This window comes from Mobula hypostoma, chromosome 28, assembly GCF_963921235.1.
Source record: "Mobula hypostoma chromosome 28, sMobHyp1.1, whole genome shotgun sequence".
NCBI classification, from domain to species: Eukaryota; Metazoa; Chordata; class Chondrichthyes; order Myliobatiformes; family Myliobatidae; genus Mobula; species Mobula hypostoma.
Genome location: NC_086124.1, coordinates 32,119,371 through 32,135,202, shown reverse-complemented (window position 1 = coordinate 32,135,202; position 15,832 = coordinate 32,119,371). Strand labels below are relative to the sequence as shown.

At 56.3% G+C, this 15,832-nt stretch overlaps 1 protein-coding gene across 1 annotated transcript in view; it reads left to right on the top strand.

Moving 5' to 3' along the window:
- Window positions 1–15,832, top strand: part of plxna3 (plexin A3) — a 196,060-nt gene that overhangs the window by 34,316 nt on the left and 145,912 nt on the right. The window contains exons 4-6 of the mRNA XM_063035027.1: window positions 2,348–2,488; window positions 5,145–5,245; window positions 11,994–12,117. Of these exons, the coding sequence (XP_062891097.1) occupies window positions 2,348–2,488; window positions 5,145–5,245; window positions 11,994–12,117 (366 nt within the window). The remainder of the gene's footprint in view (window positions 1–2,347; window positions 2,489–5,144; window positions 5,246–11,993; window positions 12,118–15,832) is intronic.

Genomic DNA, 15,832 nt, shown 5'->3' with positions numbered 1-15,832 from the left:
CTAAATCATTAATATATATTGTAAACAGCTGCGGTCCCAGCACTGAACCCTGCGTTACCCCACTGGTCACCGCCTGCCATTCCGAAAGGGACCCGTTAATCGCTACTCTTTGTTTTCTGTCAGCCAGCCAATTTTCAATCCATGTCAGTACTCTGCCCCCAATACCATGTGCCCTAATTTTGCCCACTAATCTCCTATGTGGGACTTTATCAAAGGCTTTCTGAAAGTCCAGGTACACTACATCCACTGGCTCTCCCTTGTCCATTTTCATAGTTACATCCTCAAAAAATTCCAGAAGATTAGTCAAGCACGATTTCCCCTTTGTAAATCCATGCTGACTCGGACCGATCCTGTTACTGCTACCCAGATGTGTCATAATTTCATCTTTTAGCCAGGCTTGACGGGCCAAATGGCCCAATTCTGTTCCTGTGTCTATACGCAGATGGAATAACACCATAGACCGTCTGTGCAGCATCCAAGCCGAAGGCATGAACACCGATTTCTCTAATTTTCGTGAGGTGGTAGCGTAGTGGTTGGAGTAACGTTTTACGGTACAGGTGACCTGGGTTTAATTCCCACTGCTGTCTGTAAGGAGTTTGTACGTTCTCCCCGTGACCGCGTGGGTTTCCTCCACGTGCTCCAGTTTCCTCCCACAGTCCAAAGACGGACTGGTTGGTAGGTTAATTGGTCATTGTAAATTGTCCTGTGATTGGACTAGGATTAAATCGGTGGATTGCTGGGCAGCTTGGCTCCAATGGCCAGGAAGGACGATTCTGTGCTGTATCTCACTAAATAAATAATCTCTCCCCTCTTTTCATTATTTTGTTTGGTTTCAGCCTCATTCTGGTTCCCTCCCCCCCCTCCCGCCTCTGTGACCTCTCCTTCCCCTACACCCCTCCCTGTCTGTTACCCCCTCCCTCCCCTACACCCCCTGTCTCAGTGACTCCTTCCCTCCCCTACACCCTTCCCTGTCTATTACCCCCTCTCCTAAACCCCTCCGTGTCTGTTACCCCTTCCCTCCCCTACACTCTCCCTGTCTCTGACCCCCCTCCCCATCTCTGATCCCCCTCCCTCCCCTACACCCCTCCCTGTCTGTTACCCCCTCCCTCCTCTACACCCCCTGTCTCAGTGACTCCTTCCCTCCCCTACACCCTTCCCTGTCTATTACCCCCTCTCCTAAACCCCTCCCTGTCTGTTACCCCTTCCCTCCCCTACACTCTCCCTGTCTCTGACCCCCCTCCCCATCTCTGATCCCCCTCCCTCCCCTACACCCCTCCCTGTCTGTTACCCCCTCCCTCCCCTACACCCCCTGTCTCAGTGACTCCTTCCCTCCCCTACACCCTTCCCTGTCTATTACCCCCTCTCCTAAACCCCTCCCTGTCTGTTACCCCTTCCCTCCCCTACACTCTCCCTGTCTCTGACCCCCCCTCCCCATCTCTGATCCCCCTCCCTCCCCTACACCCCTCCCTGTCTGTTACCCCCTCCCTCCTCTACACCCCTCCCTGTCTCTGTGAACCTCTCCCTCCCCTACACCCCTCCGTCTGTTACCCCCTCCCTCTCCTACACCCCTCCCCATCTCTCTGACTCCTCTCTCTGGTGCACATGTGACCAATAAAGCAAATCTTTTAAAATCTTTAAACTTGTACGTCTCTATCAAGTCACCCCTCCTCACTCCCCTTCACTCCAGAGAAAAGCTCAGCCTTTCCTGATAAGACACGCTCTCTAATCCAGGCAGCATCCTGGTAAATCTGCTCTGCACCCTCTCTAAAGCTTCCACATCCTTCCTCTAGTGAGGTGACCAGAACAAACACAATACTCCAAGTGTGATCCAACCAGGGTTTTATAGAGCTGCAATGTTACCTCTTGGCTCTCGAACTCAGTCCTCTGACTAATGAAGCCCGACACCCCACTTGCCTTCTTAACCACTCTATCAACTTGACAGCAACTTTGAGTGATGGATAGACGTGGATCCCAAGATCCCTCAGTTCTTCAACGTTCCTGCCTTCTGAAGTAACCCTACTTCACACTTTTCTGTCTGTCACTTCTCAGCCCATCTCTGTGTCCTGTCAATCTACGATAGCCTTCTACGCTGAGAATCCCACGGTGTGTGCGCGTGAGGGAGGCGGGATTGGGACAGCCCTTTGCAAGGGGAGAGATGACGGAGTGAGGGGCTGGGGAAACTGGGGTCTCCTGTTGGTGGTGGGAGAGATTGGGAGTATGGGTTGCGCCCCGTGTTCTCCAACACAGATGCTCGCGTTTCCTCTGCAATAGCGCGCCAGTTGTGTTTTGCACTGCGGGACAGGCGTTCCCCAATGCGGGACGTGTTAATGTGGTTTGTCTCCCTCAGCTGCGTGTGGATGGCGTTCCGCGGCCCCCTCACAACGCCCTCCGGTACGAGGTGGTGCCCGTGATGGAGGGCTCCCCCATCCTGCGCGACATTGTCTTCAGCCCCGATTTCAAGTACATCTACCTGCTGACCGAGCACAAGGTGACCACGGGGATTGGTGCTGGTGTCAATGCACTTCACATCTGTGTCCCCATCTGACACCGTCCGCTCGTCTCTCTCCCCGTCCCCTCGTCTCCACCCCCCGTCCCCTCCTCTCCACCCTCTGACCCATCATCTCCGCCCCCCCGTCCCCTCGTCTCCACACCCCCGTCCCCTCCTCTCCACCCTCTGACCCATCATCTCCGTCCCCCGTCCCCTCGTCTCCACCCCCCGTCCCCTCGTCTCCACCCCCGTCCCCTCCTCTCCACCCTCTGACCCATCATCTCCGTCCCCCGTCCCCTCGTCTCCACCCTCTGACCGATCATCTCCGTCCCCTCCTCTCCACCCTCTGACCCATCCTCTCCGTTCCCCCGTCCCCTCGTCTCCGTCCCCACTGTCCCCTCATCTCCACCCCCGTCCCCTCATCTCCACCCTCTGACCCATCATCTCCGCCCCCCCGTCCCCTCGTCTCCATCCTCTGACCGATCATCTCCGTCCCCTCCTCTCCACCCTCTGAATCCATCGTCTCCGCCCCCCCGTCCCCTCGTCTCCACCCTCTGACCCATCCTCTCCGTTCCCCCGTCCCCTCGTCTCCGTCCCCACTGTCCCCTCATCTCCACCCCCCTGTCCCCTTGTTTCCACCCTCTGACCCATCGTCTCCGTCCCCCGTCCCCTTGTCTCCGTCCCCACTGTCCCCTCGTCTCTACCCCCCGTCCCCTCGTCACCACCCTCTGACCCATCATCTCCGCCCCCCGTCCCCTCGTCTCCGTCCCCACTGTCCCCTCGTCTCCACCCCCTGTCCGCTCATCTCCACCCTCTGACCCATCGTCTCCGTCCCCTGTCCCCTCGTCTCCACCCTCTGACCCATCCTCTCCGTCCCCCGTCCCCTCATCTCCGTCCCCACTGTCCCCTCGTCTCCACCCTCTGACCCATCCCCTTGTCTCTGACACTGTCCCCTTGTCTCTGTACCCCCGTACCCTCGTCTCTGTACCCCACGTACCGTCTCTGTACCTCCCGTCCCCTTGTCTCTGTCCCCACTGTCCCCTCGTCTCCACCCCTGTCCCCTCGTCTCCACCCTCTGTCCCATCGTCTCTGTCCCCCGTCCCCTCGTCTCCACCCACTGACCCATCCCCTCGTCTCTGACACTGTCCCCTCGTCTCTATACCCCCGTACCCTTGTCTCTGTACCCTGTACCCTCGTCTCTGTCCCCCAGTCCCCTCTTCTCTGTACCCCGTCCCCTCATCTCCACCCACTGACCCGTCCCCTCGTCTCTGTCCCCCCATCCCCTCGTCTCTGTACCCCGTACCCTCGTCTCCACCCACTGACCCGTCCCCTTGTCTCTGTACCCCCGTACTCTCCTCTCTGTACCCCCCATACCCTCGTCTCTGTACCTCCCATCCCCTCGTCTGCATCCCCCGTCCCCTCATCTCCGTCCCCCATTTCTTCGTCTCTCTCCCCGATACCCTCAACCCCCTCATCTCTCCCACATTCCCTCACTCTGTCTCCTCCCCCAAAGATACAATGATGGGTGGAGGGAGGTGAGCTGGGAAAGGATAATGGAGGCAGACGGAGGAGGCAGTGCGAGTGGAGGCAATCGAGGTTGTAGAAGAGGGAGGAGAGAAATTGGGAACGGCGGGGAGAGAGTTGTATGGATTGAGGGGAAAGTGGTGAGTGGGTGGGGGGTGGAGAAGGGGGAGGAGGGAGAAGAAGTGAGTGGAGGGGGGAGAGTAGTGAGGCATTCTGAATGATGATATTGGCGACAATTCTTTGCACGTTATAGGTCAATGATCTGAATGAAAGAATTGATGGCCAAGTTTGCAGACGATATGAAGCTGGGTGGAGAGGCAGGTCGTGTTGAGAAACAGGGGACACTGTAGAAAGACTTAAATAGGGTAGAAGAATGGGCAAAGAAGAGGCGGATGGAACACAGTGTCGGGAAGTGTATGGTCATGCACTTTGGTAGAAGGAATAAAGGCAGAGACTCTCTCAAAATGGGAGAAAATTCAAATGTCCAAGTTGTAAGGGGACTTGGGAGTCCTTGTGCAGGCTAACTTGCAGGTTGAGTCAGTGGTGAGGAAGGCAAATGAAATGTTAGCATTCATTTTCAGAGGACTAGACGATAAAAGTAAGGATGTGATGCTGAGACTTTATAAAGCACTGGTGAGGCCTCACATGGGCCCCTAGAAAGGATGTGCTGACACTGGAAATGGTTCTGTGGAGGTTGGCGAATGAAAGATTCCAGGAACGAGAGGGTTAATGTATGGGGAGTGTTTGATGGTTTTGGGGCCTGTTGTTGCTGGAGTTTGGAAGAATGAGGAGGGGATCGCAATGAAACCTATCGAATGCTGAAAGGTGTAGGTAGAGTGGATGTGGAGAGGATGTTCCCTTTGGTGTGGGAGTCTAGGACCAGACGGTACACTGTCAGAATAAAAGACGTCCATTTAGAACGGAGATGAGGAGGAATTTCTTTAGCCCAAGAGTGGCAAATCTGTGGAATCCATTGTCACAGGCAGCTGTGGAGGGCAAGTCACTGGGGCTTGATTAGTCGAAGGTTATGGGGTGAAGGCAGGAGAACGGGGTTGAAAGGGACAATGAATCAGCCCTGGTGGAATGGCAGAGCAGACTCGATGGGCTGAATGGCCAATTCCTGGTGTTACAGGTATCCCGGCTGCCAGTGGAGAGCTGTCAGCAACACGAGACCTGCTCCAAGTGTCTCAGCTCGGGGGACCCCCACTGTGGCTGGTGTGTCCTCAGTAACAGGTGAGTGTATCCGCGAGCCCACTGCGGGCTGGGCGACCACCACCCAGCACCACCCCAGGGCCGAGGGTGTGGCAGTCTCGTCTGTGCTCGGCGAGAGTCCTGTGGGGAGGACAGGTCGGTGCGACTGGGAAAGTGATTGTGGTATGGAGTTCCCTCTTCTCCCCCTCCCCCAGTGTGACAATCCCTCCCCCGGAACAAATACCCCCTATCAACGTCCCTCCCCCGGAACAAATACCCCTTATCAACGTCCCTCCCCCGGAACAAACATCCCTTATCAACGTCCCTCCCCCGGAACAAACATCCCCTATCAACGTCCCTCCTCCGGAACAAACATCCCTTATCAACGTCCTCCCCCGGAACAAACATCCCCTATCAACGTCCCTCCCCCGGAACAAATACCCCCTATCAACGTCCCTCCCCCGGAACAAATACCCCCTATCAACGTCCCTCCCCCGGAACAAATACCCCCTATCAACGTCCCTCCCCCGGAACAAACATCCCTTATCAACGTCCCTCCCCCGGAACAAACATCCCTTATCAACGTCCCTCCCCCGGAACAAATACCCCTTATCAACGTCCCTCCCCCGGAACAAATACCCCCTATCAACGTCCCTCCCCCGGAAAAAATACCCCCTATCAACGTCCCTTCCCCGGAACAAATACCCCCTATCAACGTCCCTCCCCCGGAACAAATACCCCCTATCAACGTCCCTCCCCCAGAACAAATACCCCTTATCAACGTCCCTCCCCCGGAACAAATACCCCCTATCAACGTCCCTCCCCCGGAACAAATACCCCCTATCAACGTCCCTCCCCCGGAACAAATACCCCTTATCAACGTCCCTCCCCCAGAACAAATACCCCTTATCAACGTCCCTCCCCCGGAACAAATACCCCCTATCAACGTCCCTCCCCCGGAACAAACATCCCCTATCAACGTCCCTCCTCCGGAACAAACATCCCTTATCAACGTCCCTCCCCCGGAACAAATACCCCTTATCAACGTCCCTCCACCAGAACAAACATCCCCTATCAACGTCCCTCCCCCGGAACAAACATCCCTTATCAACGTCCCTCCCCCGGAACAAACATCCCCTATCAACGTCCCTCCCCCGGAACAAATACCCCTTATCAACGTCCCTCCCCCGGAACAAACATCCCTTATCAACGTCCCTCCTCCGGAACAAACATCCCCTATCAACATCCCTCCCCCGGAACAAACATCCCCTATCAACGTCCCTCCCCCGGAACAAACATCCCTTATCAACGTCCCTCCTCCGGAACAAACATCCCTTATCAACGTCCCTCCCCCAGAACAAACATCCACTATCAACGTCCCTCCCCCAGAACAAACATCCCTTATCAACGTCCCTCCCCAAAAACAAACATCCCTTATCAACGTCCCTCCCCCGGAACAAACATCCCTTATCAACGTCCCTCCCCCGGAACAAACATCCCTTATCAACGTCCCTCCCCCGGAACAAATACCCCCTATCAACGTCCCTCCCCCGGAACAAATACCCCCTATCAACGTCCCTCCTCCGGAACAAATACCCCTTATCAACGTCCCTCCCCCAGAACAAATACCCCTTATCAACGTCCCTCCCCCGGAACAAACATCCCCTATCAACGTCCCTCCTCCGGAACAAACATCCCTTATCAACGTCCCTCCCCCGGAACAAATACCCCTTATCAACGTCCCTCCACCAGAACAAACATCCCCTATCAACGTCCCTCCCCCGGAACAAACATCCCCTATCAACGTCCCTCCCCCGGAACAAACATCCCCTATCAACGTCCCTCCCCCGGAACAAATACCCCTTATCAACATCCCTCCCCCGGAACAAATACCCCTTATCAACGTCCCTCCCCCAGAACAAACATCCCTTATCAACGTCCCTCCTCCGGAACAAACATCCCCTATCAACGTCCCTCCCCCGGAACAAATACCCCCTATCAACGTCCCTCCCCCGGAACAAATACCCCTTATCAACGTCCCTCCCCCAGAACAAACATCCCTTATCAACGTCCTTCCCCAAAAACAAATACCCCTTATCAACGTCCCTCCTCCGGAACAAACATCCCTTATCAACGTCCCTCCCCCAGAACAAACATCCCCTATCAACGTCCCTCCCCCGGAACAAACATCCCTTATCAACGTCCCTCCCCCGGAACAAATACCCCCTATCAACGTCCCTCCCCCGGAACAAATACCCCCTATCAACGTCCCTCCTCCGGAACAAATACCCCTTATCAACGTCCCTCCCCCAGAACAAATACCCCTTATCAACGTCCCTCCCCCGGAACAAACATCCCTTATCAACGTCCCTCCTCCGGAACAAACATCCCCTATCAACGTCCCTCCCCCGGAACAAACATCCCCTATCAACGTCCCTCCCCCGGAACAAATACCCCTTATCAACGTCCCTCCCCCGGAACAAATACCCCCTATCAACGTCCCTCCCCCGGAACAAATACCCCCTATCAACGTCCCTCCCCCGGAACAAATACCCCTTATCAACGTCCCTCCCCCAGAACAAACATCCCTTATCAACGTCCCTCCTCCGGAACAAACATCCCCTATCAACGTCCCTCCCCCGGAACAAATACCCCCTATCAACGTCCCTCCCCCGGAACAAATACCCCTTATCAACGTCCCTCCCCCAGAACAAACATCCCTTATCAACGTCCCTCCCCAAAAACAAATACCCCTTATCAACGTCCCTCCTCCGGAACAAATACCCCCTATCAACGTCCCTCCCCCAGAACAAATACCCCTTATCAACGTCCCTCCCCCGGAACAAATACCCCTTATCAACGTCCCTCCCCCAGAACAAACATCCCTTATCAACGTCCCTCCCCCGGAACAAACATCCCTTATCAACGTCCCTCCCCAAAAACAAATACCCCTTATCAACGTCCCTCCCCCGGAACAAACATCCCCTATCAACGTCCCTCCTCCGGAACAAACATCCCTTATCAACGTCCCTCCCCAAAAACAAATACCCCTTATCAACGTCCCTCCCCCGGAACAAACATCCCTTATCAACGTCCCTCCTGAAAAACAAACATCCCTTATCAACGTCCCTCCCCCGGAACAAATACCCCTTATCAACGTCCCTCCCCCGGAACAAATACCCCTTATCAACGTCCCTCCCCCGGAACAAACATCCCTTATCAACTTCCCTCCCCCGGAACAAACATCCCTTATCAACGTCCCTCCCCAAAAACAAATACCCCTTATCAACGTCCCTCCCCCAGAACAAACATCCCTTATCAACGTCCCTCCCCAAAAACAAACATCCCTTATCAACGTCCCTCCCCCAGAACAAACATCCCCTATCAACGTCCCTCCTCCGGAACAAACATCCCTTATCAACGTCCCTCCCCCAGAACAAACATCCCCTATCAACATCCCTCCTCCGGAACAAACATCCCTTATCAACGTCCCTCCCCCAGAACAAACATCCCTTATCAACGTCCCTCCCCCGGAACAAACATCCCTTATCAACGTCCCTCCCCCGGAACAAACATCCCTTATCAACGTCCCTCCCCCGGAACAAACATCCCTTATCAACGTCCCTCCTCCGGAACAAACATCCCCTATCAACGTCCCTCCCCCGGAACAAACATCCCCTATCAACGTCCCTCCCCCGGAACAAACATCCCTTATCAACGTCCCTCCTCCGGAACAAATACCCCTTATCAACGTCCCTCCCCCGGAACAAACATCCCTTATCAACGTCCCTCCTCCGGAACAAACATCCCTTATCAACGTCCCTCCCCCAGAACAAACATCCCCTATCAACGTCCCTCCCCCGGAACAAACATCCCTTATCAACGTCCCTCCCCCGGAACAAATACCCCCTATCAACGTCCCTCCCCCGGAACAAATACCCCCTATCAACGTCCCTCCTCCGGAACAAATACCCCTTATCAATGTCCCTCCCCCAGAACAAATACCCCTTATCAACGTCCCTCCCCCGGAACAAACATCCCCTATCAACGTCCCTCCTCCGGAACAAACATCCCTTATCAACGTCCCTCCCCCGGAACAAATACCCCTTATCAACGTCCCTCCCCCAGAACAAACATCCCCTATCAACGTCCCTCCCCCGGAACAAACATCCCCTATCAACGTCCCTCCCCCGGAACAAACATCCCTTATCAACGTCCCTCCTCCAGAACAAACATCCCCTATCAACGTCCCTCTCCCGGAACAAACATCCCCTATCAACGTCCCTCCCCCGGAACAAACATCCCCTATCAACGTCCCTCCCCCGGAACAAATACCCCTTATCAACGTCCCTCCCCCAGAACAAACATCCCTTATCAACGTCCCTCCTCCGGAACAAACATCCCCTATCAACGTCCCTCCCCCGGAACAAATACCCCTTATCAACGTCCCTCCCCCAGAACAAACATCCCTTATCAACGTCCCTCCCCAAAAACAAATACCCCTTATCAACGTCCCTCCTCCGGAACAAATACCCCCTATCAACGTCCCTCCCCCAGAACAAATACCCCTTATCAACGTCCCTCCCCCGGAACAAATACCCCTTATCAACGTCCCTCCCCCGGAACAAACATCCCTTATCAACGTCCCTCCCCCGGAACAAACATCCCTTATCAACGTCCCTCCCCAAAAACAAATACCCCTTATCAACGTCCCTCCCCCGGAACAAACATCCCCTATCAACGTCCCTCCTCCGGAACAAACATCCCTTATCAACGTCCCTCCCCAAAAACAAATACCCCTTATCAACGTCCCTCCCCCGGAACAAACATCCCCTATCAACGTCCCTCCTCCGGAACAAACATCCCTTATCAACGTCCCTCCCCAAAAACAAATACCCCTTATCAACGTCCCTCCCCCGGAACAAACATCCCCTATCAACGTCCCTCCTCCGGAACAAACATCCCTTAACAACGTCCCTCCTGAAAAACAAACATCCCTTATCAACGTCCCTCCCCCGGAACAAATACCCCTTATCAACGTCCCTCCCCCGGAACAAATACCCCTTATCAACGTCCCTCCCCCGGAACAAACATCCCTTATCAACGTCCCTCCCCCGGAACAAACATCCCTTATCAACGTCCCTCCCCAAAAACAAATACCCCTTATCAACGTCCCTCCCCCAGAACAAACATCCCTTATCAACGTCCCTCCCCAAAAACAAATACCCCTTATCAACGTCCCTCCCCCGGAACAAACATCCCTTATCAACGTCCCTCCCCCAGAACAAACATCCCCTATCAACGTCCCTCCTCCGGAACAAACATCCCCTATCAACGTCCCTCCTCCGGAACAAACATCCCTTATCAACGTCCCTCCCCCAGAACAAACATCCCCTATCAACGTCCCTCCCCCGGAACAAATACCCCCTATCAACGTCCCTCCCCAAAAACAAACATCCCCTATCAACGTCCCTCTACCGGAACAAACATCCCTTATCAACGTCCCTCCCCCGGAACAAACATCCCTCATCAACGTCCCTCCCCAAAAACAAACATCCCTTATCAACGTCCCTCCCCCGGAACAAACATCCCTTATCAACGTCCCTCCCCAAAAACAAACATCCCTTATCAACGTCCCTCCCCAAAAACAAACATCCGTTATCAACGTCCCTCCCCAAAAACAAATACCCCTTATCAACGTCCCTCCCCCGGAACAAACATCCCTTATCAACGTCCCTCCCCAAAAACAAACATCCCTTATCAACGTCCCTCCCCCGGAACAAACATCCCTTATCAACGTCCCTCCCCAAAAACAAATACCCCTTATCAACGTCCCTCCCCCAGAACAAACATCCCTTATCAACATCCCTCCCCCAGAACAAACATCCCTTATCAACGTCCCTCCCCTGGAACAAACATCCCTTATCAACGTCCCTCCCCCGGAACAAACATCCCTTATCAACGTACCTCCCCAAAAACAAATACCCCTTATCAACGTCTCTCCCCCGGCATGGGGCTCTCACTCTGTGTAGGTAGGGGGAGGGCTTTGTCTGGGTAGGGGGAGGGATTGACCGATGGGACGGGGATCTCCCCTGAGTCCACTCCCCTCACAGCACAAATATCCAGACAACACCACCATTCACAGCAACCACACCCTCATCACCCATCCCTCCCTCAGCTCCCTCTCCTTTCCCCTCATCTCTGCTCCCTCCTCTCCCCTTTTACCCCCACCCCTACCCTTCTCTCCATCCCTCTCCCGTCTCCTCCCTTCACTCCCTCTCCCCCTCTCTCACCCCTTCTGCTCCCATCTCCCCCTCTCTTCCCCCTCCCCCTCTCTCCCTCTCCCCTCTCTCCCCTCCCCACTCCCTTGCTAACCCCCGTCTCTGACCCCCCTCCCTCACCTCAATTTTCTCTCCGTCCTCCCTCCCGTTTCCCACCTCGTCAACGTTCACATCCTCCTCGCCTCCCCATCTGCCCTCCCTCCACACTCCTCTGTCTGGGAGGGTTGTCTGCCACCTTCCCCACCGCCAGTTCCTGTTCCTCTGCTCTGCCGGCTGGGTGGTTTCCGGGCGTCTGGGTGGGGTAGATGTCTGTCTGTGTCTGAGTCCCCGTAGGCCAGACCCCCCCCCTCGGTGTGTGTGATCGTCACCCCTGTGTTCACTCCGACTGATGTTACAGTTCTTCTCCCAACCCCTCCCGTCTCACTCTCACCACTCTCCTACCTCCCTCGTCACTACGATCATCCCTGGACCCCCTGTGTTCCCACTCCCCATTCCGCCCCCACCCACAGGTGCAGCAAGCGGTTGGAATGTGGCCGTGCCGAGGAGCCGCGACGATTCAGCACCGTTTCCAGCCGCTGTGTCCAGCTCAGCGTCCGGCCCAACAACCTGTCCGTCATGATGCCCAGCGTTCCCGTGGGTGTCCGTCCGAGTGGGGGGGCAGTGATACAGTGATGGATGTGGGGTGTGTCAGTGTCACAGTGAGGGGTGTGGGGTGTGTCGGTGTCACAGTGAGGGGTGAGGGGTGTGGGGTGTGTCAGTGTTACAGTGAGGAGTGTGTGGTGTGTCAGTATCACAGTGAGGGGTGAGGGGTGTGTCAGTGTTACAGTGAGGGGTGTGGGGTGTGTCAGTATCACAGTGAGGGGTGAGGGGTGTGTCGGTGTCACAGTGGGGGGTGTGGGGTGTGTCAGTGTCACAGTGAGGGGTGTGGGGTGTGTCAGTGTTACAGTGAGGGTGTGGGGTGTGTCAGTGTCACAGTGAGGGGTGTGGGGTGTGTCGGTGTCACAGTGAGGGGTGTGGGGTGTTGTCGGTGTCACAGTGAGGGGTGTGGGGTGTGTCGGTGTTACAGTGAGGGGTGTGGGGTGTGGGGTGTGTCAGTGTCACAGTGAGGGGTGAGGGGTGAGGGGTGTGTCGGTGTCACAGTGTGGGGTGTGGGGTGAGTCGGTGTCACAGTGAGGGGTGTGGGGTGTGTCGGTGTCACAGTGAGGGGTGTGAGGTGTGTCAGTGTCACAGTGAGGGGTGTGAGGTGTGTCGGTGTTACAGTGAGGGGTGTGGGGTGTGTCAGTGTCACAGTGTGGGGTGTGGGGTGAGTCGGTGTCACAGTGAGGGGTGTGGGGTGTGTCAGTGTCACAGTGAGGGGTTTGGGGTGTGTCAGTGTCACAGTGAGGGGTGAGGGGTGTGGGGGGTGTCAGTGTCACAGTGAGGGGTGTGGGGTGTGTCGGTGTCACAGTGAGGGGTGTGGGGTGTGTCGGTGTCACAGTGAGGGGTGTGGGGTGTCGGTGTTACAGTGAGGGGTGTGGGGTGTGTCAGTGTTACAGTGAGGGGTGTGGGGTGTCGGTGTTACAGTGAGGGGTGTGGTGTGTGTCAGTGTCACAGTGAGGGGTGTGGGGTGTCGGTGTTACAGTGAGGGGTGTGGGGTGTTGGTGTCACAGTGAGGGATGTGGGGTGTGTCAGTGTCACAGTGAGGGGTGTGGGGTGTGTCAGTGTCTCAGTGAGGGGTGAGGGGTGTGTCGGTGTCACAGTGAGGGGTGTGGGGTGTTGGTGTCACAGTGAGGGGTGTGGGGTGTGTCAGTGTCACAGTGAGGGGTGTGGGGTGTGTCAGTGTCACAGTGAATGGTGAGGGGTGTGTCAGTGTTACAGTGAGGGGTGTGGGGTGTTGGTGTCACAGTGAGGGGTGTGGGGTGTGTCAGTGTCCCAGTGCGGGGTGTGAGGGGTGAGGGGTGTGTCGGTGTTACAGTGAGGGGTGTGGGGTGTGTCAGTGTCTCAGTGAGTGGTGAGGGGTGTGTCGGTGTCACAGTGAGGGGTGTGGGGTGTGTCAGTGTTACAGTGAGCGGTGTGGGGTGTGTCGGTGTTACAGTGAGGGGTGTGGGGTGTGTCAGTGTCACAGTGAGGGGTGTGGGGTGTGTCAGTGTCACAGTGAGGGGTGTGTCAGTGTCACAGTGTGGGGTGAGGGGTGTGTCAGTGTCACAGTGAGGGGTGTGGGGTGTGTCAGTGTCACAGTGAGGGGTGTGTCAGTGTCACAGTGAGCGGTGTGGGGTGTGTCGGTGTTACAGTAAGGGGTGTGGGGTGTGTCAGTGTCACAGTGTGGGGTGTGGGGTGTGTCGGTGTTACAGTGAGGGGTGTGGGGTGTGTCGGTGTCACAGTGAGGGGTTTGGGGTGTGTCAGTGTCACAGTGAGGGGTGAGGGGTGTGGGGGGTGTCAGTGTCACAGTGAGGGGTGTGGGGTGTGTCGGTGTCACAGTGAGGGGTGTGGGGTGTGTCGGTGTCACAGTGAGGGGTGTGGGGTGTCGGTGTTACAGTGAGGGGTGTGGGGTGTGTCAGTGTTACAGTGAGGGGTGTGGGGTGTCGGTGTTACAGTGAGGGGTGTGGTGTGTGTCAGTGTCACAGTGAGGGGTGTGGGGTGTCGGTGTTACAGTGAGGGGTGTGGGGTGTTGGTGTCACAGTGAGGGGTGTGGGGTGTGTCAGTGTTACAGTGAGGGGTGTGGGGTGTTGGTGTCACAGTGAGGGGTGTGGGGTGTGTCAGTGTCACAGTGAGGGGTGTGGGGTGTGTCAGTGTCACAGTGAATGGTGAGGGGTGTGTCAGTGTTACAGTGAGGGGTGTGGGGTGTTGGTGTCACAGTGAGGGGTGTGGGGTGTGTCAGTGTCACAGTGAGGGGTGTGAGGGGTGAGGGGTGTGTCGGTGTTACAGTGAGGGGTGTGGGGTGTGTCAGTGTCTCAGTGAGTGGTGAGGGGTGTGTCGGTGTCACAGTGAGGGGTGTGGGGTGTGTCAGTGTTACAGTGAGCGGTGTGGGGTGTGTCGGTGTTACAGTGAGGGGTGTGGGGTGTGTCAGTGTCACAGTGAGGGGTGTGGGGTGTGTCAGTGTCACAGTGAGGGGTGTGTCAGTGTCACAGTGTGGGGTGAGGGGTGTGTCAGTGTCACAGTGAGGGGTGTGGGGTGTGTCAGTGTCACAGTGAGGGGTGTGTCAGTGTCACAGTGAGCGGTGTGGGGTGTGTCGGTGTTACAGTAAGGGGTGTGGGGTGTGTCAGTGTCACAGTGTGGGGTGTGGGGTGTGTCGGTGTTACAGTGAGGGGTGTGGGGTGTGTCAGTGTCACAGTGAGGGGTGAGGGGTGTGTCGGTGTCACAGTGAGGGGTGTGGGGTGTGTCAGTGTCACAGTGAGGGGTGTGTCAGTGTCACAGTGTGGGGTGAGGGGTGTGTCAGTGTCTCAGTGAGGGGTGTGGGGTGTGTCGGTGTCACAGTGAGGGGTGTGGGGTGTGTCGGTGTCACAATGAGGGGTGTGGGGTGTGTCGGTGTCACAGTGTGGGGTGTGGGGTGTGTCGGTGTCACAGTGAGGGGTGTGGGGTGTGTCAGTATCACAGTGAGGGGTGTGGGGTGTGTCAGTGTCACAGTGAGGGGTGTGGGGTGTGTCAGTGTCTCAGTGAGGGGTGTGGGGTGTGTCGGTGTCACAGTGAGGGGTTTGGGGTGTGTCAGTGTCACAGTGAGGGGTGAGTCGGTGTCACAGTGAGGGGTGTGGGGTGAGTTGGTGTTACAGTGAGGGGTGTGGGGTGTGTCAGTGTCACAGTGTGGGGTGAGGGGTGTGTCAGTGTCTCAGTGAGGGGTGTGGGGTGTGTCAGTGTCACAGTGAGGGGTGTGGGGTGTTGGTGTCACAGTGATGGGTGTGGGGTGTGTCAGTGTCACAGTGATGGGTGTGGGGTGTGTCAGTGTCACAGTGAGGGGTGTGGGGTGTGTCAGTGTCTCAGTGAGGGGTGAGGGGTGTGGGGTGTGTCAGTGTCACAGTGAGGGGTGTGGGGTGTGTCAGTGTCTCAGTGAGGGGTGAGGGGTGTGTCGGTGTTACAGTGAGGGGTGTGGGGTGTGTCGGTGTCACAGTGAGGGGTGTGGGGTGTGTCAGTGTCACAGTAAGGGGTGAGGGGTGTGTCAGTGTCTCAGTGAGCGGTGTGGGGTGTGTCAGTGTTATAGTGAGGGGTGAGGGGTGTGTCAGTGTCACAGTGAGGGGTGTGGGGTGTGTCAGTGTCACAGTGTGGGGTGTGGGGTGTGTCAGTGTCACAGTGAGGGGTGAGGGGTGTGTCAGTGTCACAGTGAGGGGTGTGGGGTGTGTCAGTGTCACAGTGTGGGGTGTGGGGTGTGTCAGTGTCA